This window comes from Muscardinus avellanarius (assembly GCF_963383645.1).
Source record: "Muscardinus avellanarius genome assembly, chromosome: 3".
In the NCBI taxonomy this organism is placed as follows: domain Eukaryota; kingdom Metazoa; phylum Chordata; class Mammalia; order Rodentia; family Gliridae; genus Muscardinus; species Muscardinus avellanarius.
Genome location: NC_137788.1, coordinates 98,357,420 through 98,375,215, shown reverse-complemented (window position 1 = coordinate 98,375,215; position 17,796 = coordinate 98,357,420). Strand labels below are relative to the sequence as shown.

The following is a 17,796-nucleotide window of genomic DNA, read 5'->3' as shown; positions in this document are numbered from 1 at the left end:
GGTGAGGTGCTCAGGCCTCTGCCAGGAGGACTTCTGCTTTCTGAGAAGCCTGTGCACTGAGGGGCAGGGCCAATCTTCCTGGTGTTTTTCAGCAACTTTGCCCCGCCCCAAATTCCCGCCAACCAGGAGCCTGGACTAAGCCCAGCCCACAGGAGGGAGGAGTGAGATCCTCTGTGACCTCTGCCCACAGCTCTGAAGCCCAGGCTGCACTGGGCCAGCTGCCTGCCTGTGTTCCCTGCTCTCCTCCCACCCTCCTGGGACCCTCAGGGCTGGCAGTGCACTAGCCACAGACCTAGTGGTGAGAAAGCAAGCCTGGTCCCTTCCTTCCCTCCTGGTCTCTAGTCTTCAGGCTCCCCAAATCCAGCCTTCTGGGAGCGTCCACTCGCATGGCTCCTGCCAAGAAGGGTGTCCCGACCTGAAAGCTATGTTGACACCCATCACTGGAAGGAAAGGGTTCCAGCCAACCTGACAGCTTTATTAACGTGACAGTCTGGGTCTATAGGAACAGTGTCCCTGAATTGGGACTATCCCAGGACAAGGGGCAGCAGCAGAATATTTGACGTGTCTGCTTTCTTTTAGGGAACTTGAAGACACAGCCCTCAGTAATTTGGATAAGGGTCATATAAACTACCTGAGTAGTAATTTGGCCCCCTTTGTGAATCGTCATCCAAGAATACGACCAGATGCCCCAGGAATGCAACACAGCCCACAGAGGCTGACACTGGCCTGTGCCGTCGCCTGCAATACTGTGGTCACAGCTCTAGTGTGACTGTGGCTGGAAGATCATGTGCCCCAGGAACCACACACCTCCCCTGTGTCCAAGGGGAGACAGGAGGGAAACCAGAGGGGCCCCTGCAGGACTTCACACTGGACCCATGGGCCAGCCCCAGATCCCCAGCTGTCCAGCCTGCACTCTAGCCCCAGCCTTGGGTCCTGCCCTGTACAGTCAGTGCATGACAGGGTGGCTCTAGTGGCCTTTGAATCACTCTGGGACCTGGGACCTGGGGCACAACCTCCATGCACCGCCCACCCTGCCGATGTTCCTGCTTAAAGGCAGAGAGTGTTGCACAAGGAAGAGATGTGGAGGAAATGCTCTGTAAAGGATGGTTCAGGACAGAATGGAATTTGAAAACAGATGAGTGGATCTTGAAAAGAAATAAGTTTACACATTGAATACCAAGTTGTTGCCCTACAAGAAGTACATTTTGGGGGTTAGCTCATAATTGTGTGGACTGCAGGGCATGAACCCAGCAGGGCCTCAAAGGCTGCCAACCACAGGATGAGGTGCGGAATCAAGTGGAGGAGGACAAGCAGAGGTCCTCTCATCCTCTGAAATCAGAGAAGCCACGTGCTGTGCAGGTCTCTGTGAAGATGGGCGCTCAGAGGCCTCAGCACTGACACTGGCAGAGGCAGCCCTGTTGCAAATGCTGCCCTCGCACGCACAGGGCCATGGCCCACCACGCAGGCTCCTGAGCTTTACCCAGACTCAGGAAGAGGCCGCAGCCGCAGGGGGAATTAACTACCCTGTGGGTTTACTGAGAGCAAGGTCATTCCACCATGCACATCTGCGTGTACACACACACACACACACACACACACACACACACACACAGCCTTTCAAAGCATCTATTATAGTTCTCATTATATTTCAAGGATTTGCCATTCTGTTTTATACACTATAAACTCTAAGGATAAAATTCTAAGGAACTACCTGAGGAAATGAAATTTTTACAGCTAATGTTCAGTACAATAATAATTTTGAAAGCCACAGAAGAGAAACAGTAAATTGATATTCATCCAGCTGATATGTCCTTTATTGAAAATATATTGATGGGAATCTTAACACCAATCAGGCCCCATGAATAAGTTCAGTGTAGTTGGGCTGTTAAAATATTGAAACCGGACTTCTGGGAAGATGGCGACTGAGAAAAGCGGGACTTAAGAGCCCCGCTAACAACCAATCTCTATTACCACAAAATCAGTGCCTTTCATAGCCAGAAAACACCATCAGCAGAGAAACAAAAAAATGTAATTACAAGGGACAGAGAAAAAGAGGGCTGGAAAAATTGGACACCAGAAAGAAACCAGACTGCAGTGCTGCGGCTGGAGCCGCGGTGTGGAGCGGCAGGCGCCATCTTTCCTTTTAGCACCAGCCCCAGAGAGGAGGGGGACTCAGAACAGAGCTCAGAGCCACAGAGGAGGAGGACGCGGCAGCAGTGTCTTACTGCCAGCAGCAGCGGCAAGTTCACCAGATGGCTACGGCTACAGACCAATGCACTCAACAGCCCACCAGGCTCCAGAGAGAAGCAGCGGTCAGCGAGCCGAGGTGAGCCGCTGTGGAACAGCCAGGCGGGATTCAGCAGATTTTTCGGCGCAGGGAGTATCTAAAGCTCCCAGAGGCTGGGCTCAGCACACGCTGCAGGGACTCAGAGCGGAGCTCAAAACCAGAGAAGAAATATGCCAGCCTCACGGCCGAGGGCATGGCAGCGGCACCATATTGCCACTGGCAGCAGCAGCAGCAAATTCACTGAGTCCACTACAGCTCCATCTGCGTACTTAACAACAGTGAGTCAAATTGTGGGCCCCAAGGAGAAATCCCAGTACTGTACTCCCAGAGACTTGACCCAGTGGGGAAGTGGCGGTGGCAGAGATATCACACCTGACAAACCTGGCACCCCCCCATGGTCTAAAGCAGCCTCTGTCGACTCCCTGGGTCGGAGACTCTGTGATACAACCCAGTAAAGGAGTAGTGGGGTCTGAGATACCATAGACTCGAGATACAGAGCACCTTAAGTGAAGTCGTAGTGACCCAAGGGAAAAACCCAGAGAAGGCACAAACTTCCAAAATCATGGGAAAGAGGAATAACAATGGAGCAATGAATGCCCACAACCCCACAACATCAGAACCCGATAAAACAGAAATTCAGAGATTTATAGAAGATCAAATCAGGAAAATAACTGTAGAAATAATAGAGCTGTTTCAAAAAGAATTCAGAGAGAGCCAAAAAGAGATAAAGGATGCAATCAATGAAGTAAAGGCCTCAATTCAAAGTATAAACAACAGATTAGACCACATGGAGAATAGAATCTCACTTCTTGAAGATGATCATTCCAAAAATGAACGCATAGTTTCTAATTTAGAAAAAAAAATCCGACAGCAGGAATCTGATATTGAAGAAATATGGGCCCATTTTAAGAGAGCTAACCTAAGAATAATTGGAATAGAGGAGGGAAAAGAAGGTGAAACCAAAGGGATCAACAATCTCTTCAAGGAAGTAATAGCAGAAAATTTTCCAAACATAGAGCAAGAGGTTGATACACAGGTCCAGGAAACTTATAGAACTCCCTTTAGACAGGATCGGAGAAGAGGATCCCCACACCACATAATTGTCAAAATGACCAATGTGGAAGCCAAGCAGAGAATCTTAAAGGCAACAAAAACAAAGGGCCAAGTGACATCCAGAGGCAAACCAATTAGAATCACTCCAGACTTCCCAAACCAAGTCATGAAAGCCAGAAGGGCTTGGAGTAACATATTCCAAACTCTGAAAGAAAACAACTTCCAGCCAAAAATTTCCTACCCAGCAAAACTTTCTATCAAATTAGATGGGGAAATAAGAAGCTTCCATGACAAACAGAAACTGAAGGAATTTATGTCTTCAAAACCAGTGCTAGAGAAAATACTCAAAGAGATTAACTACAAAGAAGCAATAGGTAACACACACCAGAACCAGAGAAACAAGATTTTCCATCCAACAACTAAGATTAGTTATCTGTGGAGATTCATGATTTATGTTAGTCTTTTACCTATCTCTAAATTGTATTGTTTGCTTTTATTGTTGTTAATTTTTAGGATTTCTAGTTGGAATATTAATATACCTTCAGATATAGCATTTGGAAATATTTTATCCCATTCTATCAGTAACTTTTAACTCTGTTAACATTGTCTTTGGATATACAATATTTTTTTTAGTTTTTAGGGAGTTTGTATACTCTTCTGTTGCCTGTGCCATTGAAATCATATCCAAGAAATCACTGCCAATTTCAATGTTGTTAGGTTTAATGACCCAGATTTTCTTCTAAAAGTTTATAGTCTTAAGATTTATATTTAGGTCTTTTATCTATTTTGAGTTAATATTTGTATATGGGATTAGGTAAGGGTCCAATTTTATTCTTTTTCATGTAATTATTATTTTTCAACAATATTTGGTTAAGAGATTATTATTTTCTCCACCAAATGTTCGTGGAAACCTTGTCAAAAATAACTTGACAATATATGGAAGAATTTATCTCTAGGCTTTTATTTAACTCCAATGGTTTATATATCTGCCTTTATAACAGTACTACACTGTTTCAATTATTGTAGCTTTATATGGTTTGAAATCAGAAAATATATATTTTCTAGCTTTGTTCTTTTTTCGAGATCGTTTTGGGTATCTAGAGTCCATATTCCATATTAGGATAGATTTTTTTCTGAAAAATAAATATATAAATATATGATAGTTTCACCTAAAAAAAAGAAAAAATATATAATCTGGTAAGAAAGAAAGCAAGAAAAATTGAAATTTTATCTTTTCAAAAGCTTGGTATCAGACAAATGAAACTATTATGTGAGATTATCATTTTTAATTTTGGATAAATTGCTATAATACTAGATGTCAACCACTAAGCAAAGCATGGGAAGGAGGGATGGGGAGGGAATGGGGTGGGGATCAGGTGGGGGCTGACTGGGCGATGTGTGCATGTATGTCTACAAAAGTTTTTTTGTATCCCACTATGATGTATGAATATAGTGCACCAATAAAAAATTAAAAATTAAAAAATAAAAAAGAAAAAAAATATTGAAACTCAGGTGTGAAGTACAGGGGAGATAATTTGAAAATGTAAGACACATTTTAGTGTTTTTATACACTGAGAGGAGGGGAAAGGGCTGGGGGTGTAGCTCGAGGTTAGGAGGTGCCCTTGATTTCAACCTCTAGTGCCCTTGATTTCAACCTCTAGTACCAGGGGAAAAAAGTAAAAGACAAAATGATAAGACAAAGAATATTCGTTCTCAGAAATCTGTCTGATGAATTTTGAAATTTCCTGAACATTGACTATACACCAGACATTGTCAAACATATCAGACATAAAAGGTCTGAAGCCCTGGACCTTCTTTAGTGGACATGGTATTGAGTTGGGTGAGTATAGCGCAGAAGGGACTTCAGAACACAGAGTGTACTGATGGAGACACATGAGGACTGTCCACAGGCAAGCTTCCAGGAGAGGGGGCCAGGGAGAGCCCAGTCAGACATGATAAAGAGCGGGGGTTCAGGTTTTATTGGGGATCACAAGGACTGGGGACCAGGGATGTACACCAGGCAACACTGGACTTCCAGACAGTCCTGGAACGCAAGGTGACAATTGGCTTTTTCAAGCAGCCAGGGTCATATGGCTGGATTGAGGGCAGAGAGGAGGAAGGGGAGGAGGAGACTATACTGAAGGAAAGTGTGGGGCAGAGGCCTGGCTGAGGGGGCTTCGGTAGAAGAAGTGGAGTCAGTGAGACCTTGCAGGGGAGACAGGAGAGGAAGGATGGAGGGAGGAACTAGAGGCCGGAGGCCGGGGCAGTGTGCTAGCTGGGCCTGGCCTGACTAGCAGCTGAAGCTGCAGATCCTCCCTCTAGGTCCTGGCATCACAGGTCTACTTGCTGCATATATGACCATCTTGGAACACACAGGTCTGCAGATGAAGCATCTGGACCTCATGTAGGCTAAGATCTTCTTTAGACCCTTAGAGTGGAGAGAGGAGGCAGGAGCTTAGGTCGCTGTTCAAGGGGCTGGCGTGGCCCCACTTCCTGGACGGCCTCACCAGGAGACTCCAGAGCCCAGCTCAGCACAGAGGGCTCAGGTCCCAGCTCTGGAAGGGAACGCTGTGATTCCCTGTGTCCAAGGGAACACAGTACAACACACAAGGTCTTTATAAATACTAGAAATTACAGTGTAAGTTTAGAAGATCAACAATCCTGCAAGATCAGTCCTACCCTGCCCTTTATCAGGAGGGAACCTGAAGGACAGAGTAGTTAATTGACTTCCGGTTGCTCACAAGGCTAATACTGTAACAGTGGCATCTGGTCCACCACTGACCTGTCTCTTCAAGTCCATGTTCTCCCTGCAGTCCCCTCCTCCCCACCATAGGAGGCCCGCTCACACTTTGTCTCTGCAAACATTCTCCTTTAAACTGGAAATGCTTCTTGTCTGTATTTGCCCACAGAGGAGGGAACTGGAGGGGCAGAGAGATGAAAATGTGACATGTAAGTTGGAAGAAAGCCCAGATCTGGCCCAGTGACTAAGCAAATCATGGATGACAGAGAAAGAGGGAGGGGGATGGAAAAGAATTCCAGGACACGAATGCAATCCCTGCCCTAGCAGCAGAAAGTTCATGTCTCTACCTGATCCTTGAATCCAATCTCAACCTTCCTCAGTTTCCCTCATCCCCAGCACTGCCACAGACCCTCAGCTGACTGTGTGCCTTCTTACAGCCAGAGCCAAAGGGTTCCAAGAGATCGGGGCTGCCTGCACCCAGCACGCCAGGAACTGCAGGCCTCGGCTGCAGCCCTAGCTCTCCCCTCCCGCGCTCCCTCCCCTATCATGGCAGCTCCTGCACATTCCCCAAGGCCACTCAGCCAGGACCTGAACCAGAGCTCAGGAGAACTAGCACAGCTCTTAATGGGCTTCAAGGAAGGGAAAGAGAGTCCAGACTGGACCAACAATTGCACTGATACTTCCCATTCCCAAGTCTGTAATGAAGTAGGTTTTGTTAGTATAAAACTCGTGGACTTGGAGTGACCCACGATGAGCTCTGGGGCGAGGACCATCCTGTGCTCCCAGCACCCAGGTGCTGCCACGGGCTCCTCAAGTAGGATACAGGGCCATTCCAGGCTGCACGCATTCCCAGGATGGGGGCCTCTTGGCGTGACCCACTGGGTCTCATAGGGAGGAAAACAGAAGTGTGAGTGAAAATGACGGTATTATCCCATTTCACCATCAAGCACTTGAGATATTGAGGGAGAAAAAGTGAAGCAACAAAATCTTTCTTTTCTTTCTTTCTTTCTTTCTTTCTTTCTTTCTTTCTTTTTTTGGGTGGTACTGGGGTTCCTGGAAGCCCTTCTACCTCTGGGCAACACTCCCAGAGTGTTTTTTTTATATTTTTTATATTTTTATATATTTTTATAACTATTTTTTTTATATTTTTTTTATTTGGAAACAGGGTCTCTTAAGCCAGCGCGGCTGGCTTCGAACCTGTGCGATCCTCCTGTCTCCGCCTCCCAAGCACGGGGATTACAAGCGTGCGCCACCACGCATGGCGTCAAAATCTTATTTTTTTTAATGTATGTAAACAATTGGTTAATTTTAAAAATTTTTAATAAATTTTTATTGGTGCATTGTACTCATCCATCTCAATAGGATAAAAAACTTGTGGAGATGTACATGCACACATCACCCAAGCAGCCCTACCCAATCTCTATCCCCTTCCCTCCCCCTCCTCCTACCCATGCTTGGCTTCCTGATTGACTGTGATATATTGAAGTACATCATGTGCTTTAAAGAGTTTCCCTTATCCTCCCTCTTATCCCCTCAGATATGTCACCTTCATTGCTCCTCTGTAGGGTCCCTTCTTCATCTAGAGTTCCTCCTGTTACCCATTTCTCCCTAATATTTTGCACATTAAGAAAAGCATCTGATTTGTCATTTTTTGTGACATTTCACTGTAAATGCCATAATTTTGTTCTCCCGTATGGCGGGGCAAAATTCCATCGTGTACACATCCCATAGTTTTGAAATCCACTCATCCATTGAAGGACATCTTGGCTGGTTCCGCAGTTTGGCAATGGTGAACTGTGCAGCTGTGAACATGGCTGTTCATGCATTAGTATGGTATTTTTATTTTCATTCTTCTTGGTAGATACCCAGAGGTGGTTTTGCTGGACCATATGGTAAGTTCATTTTCCTTCTTCTGAGGATCTTCTATACTGTTCTCCAAAGTGTTTGCACCAACTTGCAATCCCACCAACAATGTATTAGAGCTTTTATTTCTCCACACTTATTCCCACTTACTGAAAACCTGGAAGCCAGAAGGTGAGTAACCTTGACAGGATGATCCACTCACAACCAATTTTTTTTTTAAATAGAGGTCACTTGGGTCTAGAAGTCTGCTGAGAGATTAGGTGAGGCAGCAGCAGCTTCTATTGCTTCCTGGCCACACAGCTGAAGAAACCCGCTGGCCCTTTGCTGTGGAGCAGGCCCCAGTTCCAGGCCTGCTACACAACAGGCTCCAGGCCCAGCCTCGCTGGCTCCAGACCCAGCCTCCCCCCCAACCCTGGCGCGGCAGGCTCTGGTCCCTGTCACTGTGGACAGGACGTTTACAGAGGTTCCCATTTTTCCCTCCATATCTATATATTTCTTTAAGTAGGAGAAAATAGCATGTGTCATTTGCAGAAGCTAGTAGCCCAATTCCCTAGCAGCAATGGATTTTATCTCCCCACTGAAAGCGGAGGCTCACAGCCTCACCATGGAGAGCAGGACCTGCTGCTCCAAGCACACCCTGGCCTCCAGCACAGCACAGATGAGCACAGCGGCCATGAGCTGAGGTCTCCCAGGACACCCGCTGCAGGGAGCCAGCCCAGCAATATGGGCGGGGCTCCCTCCGACTTGCCCCAGACATTTTTCTTACATAGTATGTTGTCCAGAATTCCTGCACATGTGCAGCAGGAGCAGTCTACTTTTGGGGAGGTTTCTTAAAAAATTCAAGGTGGATTGGATTGGATTTGTCTGCTTCTGCCAGATACTGGCCACCGCCGCTACCGCCATCTTGGTCCATCTCCGCAAAACTTTTTCTTACATATTAGCTTGTTCAGAGTTCCTGAGCACGTGGGGCAGGAACAGGCTACTTTTGGGGAGATTTCTTCAAAAATACAATGTGGATTTGGTTGGATCTGTCTGCCTTTCCTGAATACTGGCCGTCGCCACCACCTTCTTGGTCTCTCCTAGAGTATGTCGTTGTTAAGTATTCCTGTGCATGGGTAGCAGGAGCAGTCTGCTTTCTGATCTATTCTGGGATGTTCCTCCAAAACTCACTTTTCTTGCAGTGGTGGGTGCCTCACTGCTGTCTTGCCTCTAATTCCACCATTTTCCACTCTCTCTCCTATATTTCAGATAAGAAGTCATGACTGGAAATGTTTCTGTGTGTCGTCCCAATCAGCTATTAAATCAAAATCTGTTGTCCAGAGTTTCTCAGAGGGATGCATGTCCTATTCAGCTGCTGACAACCTACACTACTCTGGCCATGGTCGCTGCTCCAGCCGCAGACACCTCCGTTTTCCTCCCTCTTCAATATTTTTTAATAATAGAAAACAGTACATGTCTTTTGCAGGAGTTGGGGGCCCAAGTACTTAGTAGAAATGTGTTCTATCTCCCCGCCAAGAGCGGAGGCCCACAGCTTCTCCACAGAGAGCTCCTGAGCTCCTGCCTCCTCTCTCCACTCGCAGGGCCTGAAGAAGGTCTCAGTCTACATGAAGTCCAGCCACTTCCTCCCCAGACCTGTGTTCACAAAGATGGCCCTGTGGGGTGACAAGTAGGGCCTTGTGAGGACAGGGCAGGACGTGGGGAGCCCATCCTCCTCCAGCTGCCCAGGGCCTTGGGAGCAGCGGGAGCCCTGCAGCCCCGCGCCACCTTCTCATTCCTCCTGTCTGTGTTTACACTGTTCTCATGCCAAAGCCTTATCAGCCCTCTTTTCTCCCACTAACCCGTCCTGCTCAGACTCTGAGAGCCTGGCCTTATTTTATCCAACAGCCTTCCTCCTATCGGTACTGTCCTGCACTAACACCAGCCTGACCACTATGCCAAGCTGTGGCTCTGTGTGCTTTGAGGACACTACCCGGCCCTCCCCTTGGAGCTCAGTCTCATGCTTTGCCGGACAGGCAGTGTGGCTACACCCCAGCCCTCAGCCTTATTCCTTTTCTTTTTTCTTTTTTCTTTTCTTTTCTTTTTTTTTTTTTTTTTTTTCGTATTGTGGATTGAACCCAATGGGCATTTTGTCACCAAGCTTCACCTCCAGCTTCATTTTATTTTTATTTGAAATAGGATCTCTCTAGGTTGAGGGTCTCACTACTTGCTGAGTCTGTCCTTGAACTCTTGAATTAAAGAGTCTTTATAAAAATTCCTATGAAGTAAGATCTTTTTAATTTGTTCACTGGTACTTATTCTTCTGATGCTATTTTTAAAATTCTGAGGCCTTTATGGGTCGCATTTCTGTAAATTTGCCTTGCAGGTGACGGCAAAATTTCTCTTGGTGACAGCATGCCACCAAAACAACTGGAAAGAGTTTTGAGCCCAGGCGTTACTTGATTGGCCTCGGCTAAATTTCACCCAATAGATTTGATCTCTCCTCCACAGTGTTCCTCTAAACAGTTAGAACTGGTTCACACTTTAAGTTTGAGAGAGAGGATCAGACAACACTGAAGTAAATTTCTGTGATGTCCACTGGCTACAACCCCTTGCTTCAGACCACTTTCCAGTATCCCGAATCCCCACCACTCCCTATTGCCTTTCAGAGACACTTGGAATGCCTTGGGATGATCCTCCTGGCCCCTAGTGACCCACCTGTGAGAGCCTGCCAGTCCAGTCCTTACCCTCCCTCCTCAGAGCTCTCTTTCTCCTCTGAAGGGCCCTGTGCTCTGCCCCGGCCTCCAGCGCCTCAGTCCTCACTCTGGCCGGTGTGGCCTCCTTCTGAACTGGGCCTCTCTTCCTCTCCACTCCTTCCAGTGTATACAAACACTAAGGTGTGTCCCATGTTTCCAAAATATCTCCCCTCTCGTTCCCACCTGACTTTCAGCCTCTAACAACCCAACTCCAGGCAAAGTTAGCGACCATCTCATTGAACAGGCCTCTTCTGTGGTAGCATCTCTTCCAGTGAGTTTTCAGTAAGAAGAGATCAGATGGGTGAACAGCAGTGTACCCTTCCAGTGAGTTTTCAGTAAGAAGAGATCAGATGGGTGAACAGCAGTGTACCCTTGCTGTCCTGTGACTTTCAACATTATGATTCTAATTAATGTTAGCTTTTAAAAAACCACTTTATGAGGAATTTATGTGAATTTTTTTTACTAAGTTAAACATATGAGAAACTCAGAATGACATGCATTAGAAGTAAAATGAGAACCTAATAGATCCTGTACATGTGTGTACATGAGCGTGAGCATAGTGTGTGACCTTGCTCTCAGGAACCCCCTCAGCAATTCCCTTTGATGCTGAGGCTTATTCACGAGCCTGAAGGTTTTCAGGAGCCTGAGCTGTGGGCCATGGCCCTGCCTGAGTGAGGACAGCATTTGCAACAGGGCTTTCTATGGGCTGTGTTGCATTCCTGGGGCATCTGGTCGTATTCTTGGATGACGATTCACAAAGGGGGCCAAATTACTACTCAGGTAGTTTATGTGACCCTTATCCAAGTTACTGAGGGCTGTATCTTCAAGTTCCCTAAAAGAAAGCAGACACGTCAAATATTCTGCTGCTGCCCCTTGTCCTGGGATAGTCCCAATTCAGGGACACTGTTCCTATAGACCCAGACTGTCACGTTAATAAAGCTGTCAGGTTGGCTGGAACCCTTTCCTTCCAGTGATGGGTGTCAACATAGCTTTCAGGTCGGGACACCCTTCTTGGCAGGAGCCATGCGAGTGGACCCTCCCAGAAGGCTGGATTTGGGGAGCCTGAAGACTAGAGACCAGGAGGGAAGGAAGGGACCAGGCTTGCTTTCTCACCACTAGGTCTGTGGCTAGTGCACTGCCAGCCCTGAGGGTCCCAGGAGGGTGGGAGGAGAGCAGGGAACACAGGCAGGCAGCTGGCCTAGTGCAGCCTGGGCTTCAGAGCTGTGGGCAGAGGTCACAGAGGATCTCACTCCTCCCTCCTGTGGGCTGGGCTTAGTCCAGGCTCCTGGTTGGTGGGAATTTGGGGCGGGGCAAAGTTGCTGAAAAACACCAGGAAGATTGGCCCTGCTCCTCAGTGCACAGGCTTCTCAGAAAGCAGAAGCCCTCCTGGCAGAGGCCTGAGCACCTCACCATGCCCATGACCCTGGGGTACTGGGACGTCCGCGGGGTAAGTGAGGGGTCTTCAGGGGGAAGGGAGGAGGGTGCCATGGGACTTTATGAGCAGCTGGGTGTGTTCCAGAAGATGGATGGTTTTGTTATTTTTATTTTATTTTTATTTATTTTTTTTTTGGTGCTGGGAATGAACACAGGAGTATTCTACCTTGGAACTACACCTCAGCACTTTTTATTTTGAAACAGGGTCTCAATAAATTGCCTAGTGTGTGGCTGAGACCAGTGTAGAACCTAAGATCCTTCTGTGTCAGGCTCCCAAGTAATGGGATTACAGACCTGCACCATCAGGGATGGCAGGAGATAGTTTTAAGAACTTGCAGGAGTCCTCTGCTTGTCTCTAGCAGGAAGTCTGTGCCCTCCCCCATGTGGTGTGTGTGTGTGTGTGTGTGTGTGTGTGTGTGTGTGTGTGTGTGTGTGTGTGTAATGGGATGCTGATGTTAGCTATGGTTGGAGGCTCACTCTGAGGAGGTGAAGTCATCCCATTAGGGTCCCTCCATCTCTGACCTCTGACTCTGGCATTCTTTCTCAGCTTGCTCTCCCTGTCCGCCTGCTCCTGGAGTACACAGACTCGAGCTATGAGGAGAAGAGATACTCCATGGGGGATGGTAAGGGCACCGTGCTGGTCAGTCCCTTGCCCTGCTCCTTATGGTTGGTGCTCAGCACACCTGCCTGTCCACCTGTGACTCAGCCTGCAGGCCTCTTGCAGCTGGACACAGAGCCTAACACTTCCTGAAAGGTGACTCTTGTCAGTAGCAATTAGACTGGATTCCCCAACAAGTCCTACTGAAACCTTTTGATATATATATATGATATATATATGATATATATATGATATATATTATATATATATATCATATATATATATATATGTTTTTTGCGGTACTGGGGTTAGAACCCAGGGCCATTGTACATCCGAGATACACCCCTACCCCTAGTGCTATTTTTTATTCTCTTTATCTTTTTGAAACAGGGTCTCACTGAGTTGCAAAGGGCCTCACTAAGTAGCTGAGGCTGTCTGTGAACCGCAATCCTCTGGTCTCTGCCTCCCAAATGCTGAGATTACAAGCATGTGCCATCTTGCCTGGCCTACTGAAACCTTTTGTAAGCCTCTGTCCTTTAGGTCCACAACCCTTAAAATCATTCTCCTTTCCAGCCCTACTGCAAACCTTGGAAAATAAGACTGGGTGGGTAGGTCCACTGTCTGGGGTCCTACTCCTTGGGAGGGTCCCAGGGGAAGGAGAGTGGGACTCAGAGGAGGTTTGTTTCTACTTCTTCTTCTCCATCACAGCTCCTGATTATGACAGAAGCCAGTGGCTGAATGAGAAATTCAAGCTGGGCCTGGACTTTCCCAATGTAGGTGCAGGTTTGGGATGGTTTGGGGGAAGTGAAGGATCCCTACCTCATCTCCTTATCAGCTTAGACTTTCTTATATCAGTGCTTCAGCTCAACTACTCTCATTGCTAGTTGTCTACACTGTCTTTCTGGGATGATCCTTGTGCCAGCTCATTCATTAGTCTGACAGTATAATTATGTAGGGTTTAGCATGGCCAACTAGATGGAGCTCCAGGTCTCACATGTGCCCTGACTCAGGGAGGGGCTGCTAGCACCTGGAATCCCCCCTGACCTTCCCTGGTTGTCCATGTAGCTGCCCTACTTGATTGACGGGGCTCACAGGATCACCCAGAGCAACGCCATCCTGCGGTACATCGCCGAAAAGCACAACCTGTGTGAGTGGGGCTGGCTGCAGGGTGTGGGAGGCAGTGGTGCCCCCTGGGCTTGGCCAGGGTGAGATGCTCAGGGGGCGTCTGTATTATGTGAGCTGCAGGTGGGGAGACAGAAGAAGAGATGATTCGTGTGGACATGTTGGAAAACCAGGTTATGGACACTCGAATACAACTTTTCATGGTCTGCTACAATGCTGACTTTGTGAGTCTCCCCACTACCACCACCACAGTTCTAGATCCAACAAGATTCTAAGATGTTAAATTTCTTCATTCACATCTACACTGTTTATGTTCAGCTTTTGAACTCTTAGTGGTACTAATTTTCTAATCTTCCCTATTACACCACAGACTAACCCTCATAGCCTGAAAATCTTGTCAAATATATATATATATATATATATATCATGAATCAGTTATTGCCAGTCTTAAGATATACTCTAGACTCTTGTATAACATTTAGTTCCAATATAGTGATGTCCTGTGTTTAGAAATATCCCCACCTTTAACCTTGACCCTGCCTTTGGCACTCTCTCCCAACTGTTCACACATCTGCCTACTCCTAGAATAGAGACTAAAATTATGAGAAAAAGAATTACAAGGTGAATGAACGTAATGTAACCTGGTCCTCAGATCTCTACCTGTTTTTTTCCCCCAGTGCATTATGCCAGCCATAGTTAGGACCTTTTCCTAATAGGCTGTTCAAGGTCAGCCCAGAGACCTCTATCTTTTTATGTCCTTCCTTTCAAAATTAACTACTCCTCCTATTTATGCAGATGGATTAAATCTCCATTGCATCCATTGCACCAGGTAGAACTTTGTCTGTGTCCTCGAATCCTTTAGTTCTTGCTTCCTTGAGTCCCCATAAACCTGAGTGGAGGGCCTGCCACCTGCTATGGCACTCCTGGGCCTGACCCACAGGACCCGGGAGGGACCTCGAGTCTGACAGATTCAGGAATGTCGTTGTGCTCCCCTCTGCCTTCCCATCACCTCTGACAGCTGGGCTATGGTCTCTTCTGGTCCCTGACCCAGGCCCAGCCTCGGGCATGCTAGCTGCTCACCCCAGCTACTGGGCCATGAGGATACTTGTGAGGCAGCCCCTCTGCCAGGGAGCTTGTGTCTGAGGTCAGTGAAGATGATTTCATTCTCAGGAGAAGCTGAAGCCAGGGTACCTGGAGGGCCTGCCTGAGAAGATGAAGCTGTACTCACAGTTCCTGGGGAAGCGGCCCTGGTTCGCAGGGGACAAGGTAAAGAGAAGGAATCGGGCTGTCGTTGCAAGGTGCAGAGTTCTGTGCCCCCCATCTCATCCTTGGCCTTCTGCAGATCACCTTTGTGGATTTCCTCGCTTATGACGTCCTGGACCAGCACCGTATACTTGAGCCCAAGTGCCTGGACGCATTCCCGAACCTGAAGGACTTCATGTCCCGCATTGAGGTGACGCCCCGCATCCTCCTTCTTCAATACCTTTTTTTTTTTTTTTTTTTTTTCACCTTTCCATGATCCTTTCCTGGCCCTGGAGGTTAAAAAAAGAAAGAAAAAGAAAAACTAGCACTTATTGAACACTGGATTTCTGCTAGGCACTGTGCTTACATGTAATATCTATATGTCTCATTTATCAACAGCAACATAGAAGGGAGATAGAACTACCAATCCCATTGGACAGAAAAGGAAGCTGAGGCTAGAGGGCAAGCGCTTTGCCCCGGGTCCCAGTGCCAATGGAGGCTGTGCCGAGCTCCTGTCAATGTCTGGCTTCGAAGGCCTCTAGCCAGCAGCTGTCCCAATATTATGCCCCTAAGAAAAGCCTCTGGCTCTTGTGCAGCCTGGGTTTCCCAGGCCAGGACCCAGGAGAGAAGGTAGAGTCTGTCAGAGTGTGGACTCAGCTGGCAGTAGGGGGCTGAGGGCAAGGATAATGTGAAGACAGACAGCATTCACACCTAATCTGCAGCAGGCTTTGCTCAATAAGAGGTCCAACAGGGGAAGCACTGGGACCTGGGCTGTGATTGGTGTTGGCTGAGCATGACTTGAGTGTGGGGAGTGCAGGCTGGACCTCCTTCCCCAGCCCAGCATGGCTCACGCTGAGTCCACCTGCCTGTCTTTCAGAAAGCCTCTTTACTGAAAGATTTGGGAATGTGAGACACTATTTCAACATGGTTTTCAGCCTAGACTCTTTTTTCTCCTAGTCCACACTTTAGGGGGGGAAATGATGTGCTTTATCAGCTAGTTTTCATCAGCTCTTCTTCTGAGTCTGTTGAAGTGGCCTTGGGGCTTATGCAAAAGCTGGTCTGATTGGAGAGTGGAGGGTGGGGTGAGTTGAGGGCTGCAGCCCTAAGCTAGCTGGGCCTGGCTTGCTGAGGACAGGCAGCCCTGGATCTCTAAGAACGGTTTAGTTTCCTTTTTCCCTCCTCCCATCCCCTCTCTAAAGCACATGATGTACTTAAACATATGGATGTCAACCACTAAGCCAAGCACGGGAAGGAGGTTTGGAGAGGGAATGGGGTGGGAATTGTGTAAGGGCTGACTGGGTGATGTTTGCATGTATGTCTACACAAGTGTTGTTTTTTTTAATCCCATTATGATATATGAATATAATGCATCAATAAATTTAAAAAATGGGGGGAAAAAAAAAGAACGGTTTAGGTGCATTCTGTGCACTCTTGCCTAACAAGATGGCGCTCTGCACAGCTGGGGGTCTTGCAATCTGTTGTGCTGTAGCGGGGTTGGAATGAGGTCTGTTGAGGCATGGTGAGATTGCGCCAGGTTCCAGGTGGAAAAGTTTGGGTTTTCTGACCAAGGTGAATGGTTAGAGCTGGCCAGTTATTTGTTTGTGGGCCCTCCTCTTTTTTTCCACTTACATTTGGGCTTTACTGAGTCACTGGGGAGATCTGGGCTCTGCCAAGCTACACACGCATGTTCTCAGCCCCTTTGTTCTGCTAGAACCTTCCTCTGTGATTACAGGCAAGCCAGGATCCTTAGTGGGTAGAAGGAGAAGGTGTATGCAGGTGGGGTGGCAGGGCCTCCTGTAGGAGGATGGGTGGGGAAGGCAGCACAGCACAGAGCAAGGACCCGAAGAGACCCAACCAGGCTGCTCCAGCCCCGTCCCCCTTAGTAGCCAGGACAGAATGAGAAAGTCATTTAACCTCTAGTACCTCAGCTCCCTTCTGAGAAATGATGATACTGGAACATATACTGCAGGATAGTTGGGTAGATTTTCTGTATCTATATTTTAAACTCTATTAGAAGCTTCCATTCTAGGGCTGCTGGACCCCAGTGAGGCAGCAGATCCTGATCTCCTGCTTTTCCTTTCACACTCACAGGGACTGAAGAAGATCTCCGCCTACATGAAGTCCAGCCGCTTCCTTCGAGGCCCTATATATTTAAAAACAGCCTATTGGGGTAATAAGTGGAGGCTGTAATTTCAGGCATGGAGAAGGGATCGGGCAGTGCACCTGCTGCCCTGGGCTGGCTCCCTGCACCTCAGCATCAGCCTTTTCATTCCTTTGTCCTTTCCATTCTCCTCCCCCCTGCAAGGCCTCTTGAGATCCCTTTCTTTTTCTGCCCAACCCCTCCCTGAGTGAAGTCACTATAAGCTATAGCTCCCCACTTTTCTTTAGCAAAGTCTCCTCCTCCCCTTCCTAGAATTGCCCTGAATTCAGTCAGATGGTTTTCAGCTCTGTTTTGCAGATCTTGTCTATCCCTAAGCTTCTCAGCATTGCTTGGAAGAAGCTGGGAGCATGGGTATATGTGTGGGGGGCTCCCAGTGGTCAGACAGGATCTAAGGCTATGTGGTGTTCCTTATCCATGTTACTGTGTTTCTCACCCTAAAATAAATGATTAATTGGAAATATATGAATGATAAGATGAACATTTGCTGAAACTCAATGTTTATGAAACTGGTAAGATAAGAACTATTTAAGCCAACAATTGTTAAATTTTAACTTAGGGCTGGGC

The 17,796-nt window shown here is 47.4% G+C and overlaps 1 protein-coding gene across 1 annotated transcript; it reads left to right on the top strand.

Annotated features, from left to right (window-relative positions):
* Positions 1-12,086: 12,086 nt before the first annotated feature.
* On the top strand, positions 12,087-17,261 carry LOC308260173 (glutathione S-transferase Mu 1-like; the record flags this gene model as incomplete). Its single annotated transcript, XM_080691492.1, has 8 exons — positions 12,087-12,122; positions 12,657-12,732; positions 13,416-13,480; positions 13,773-13,854; positions 13,953-14,053; positions 15,000-15,095; positions 15,172-15,282; positions 17,163-17,261. 8 exons carry the CDS (start codon positions 12,087-12,089, stop codon positions 17,259-17,261), a joined length of 666 nt encoding a protein of 221 aa, XP_080547618.1.
* Positions 17,262-17,796: the final 535 nt, after the last annotated feature.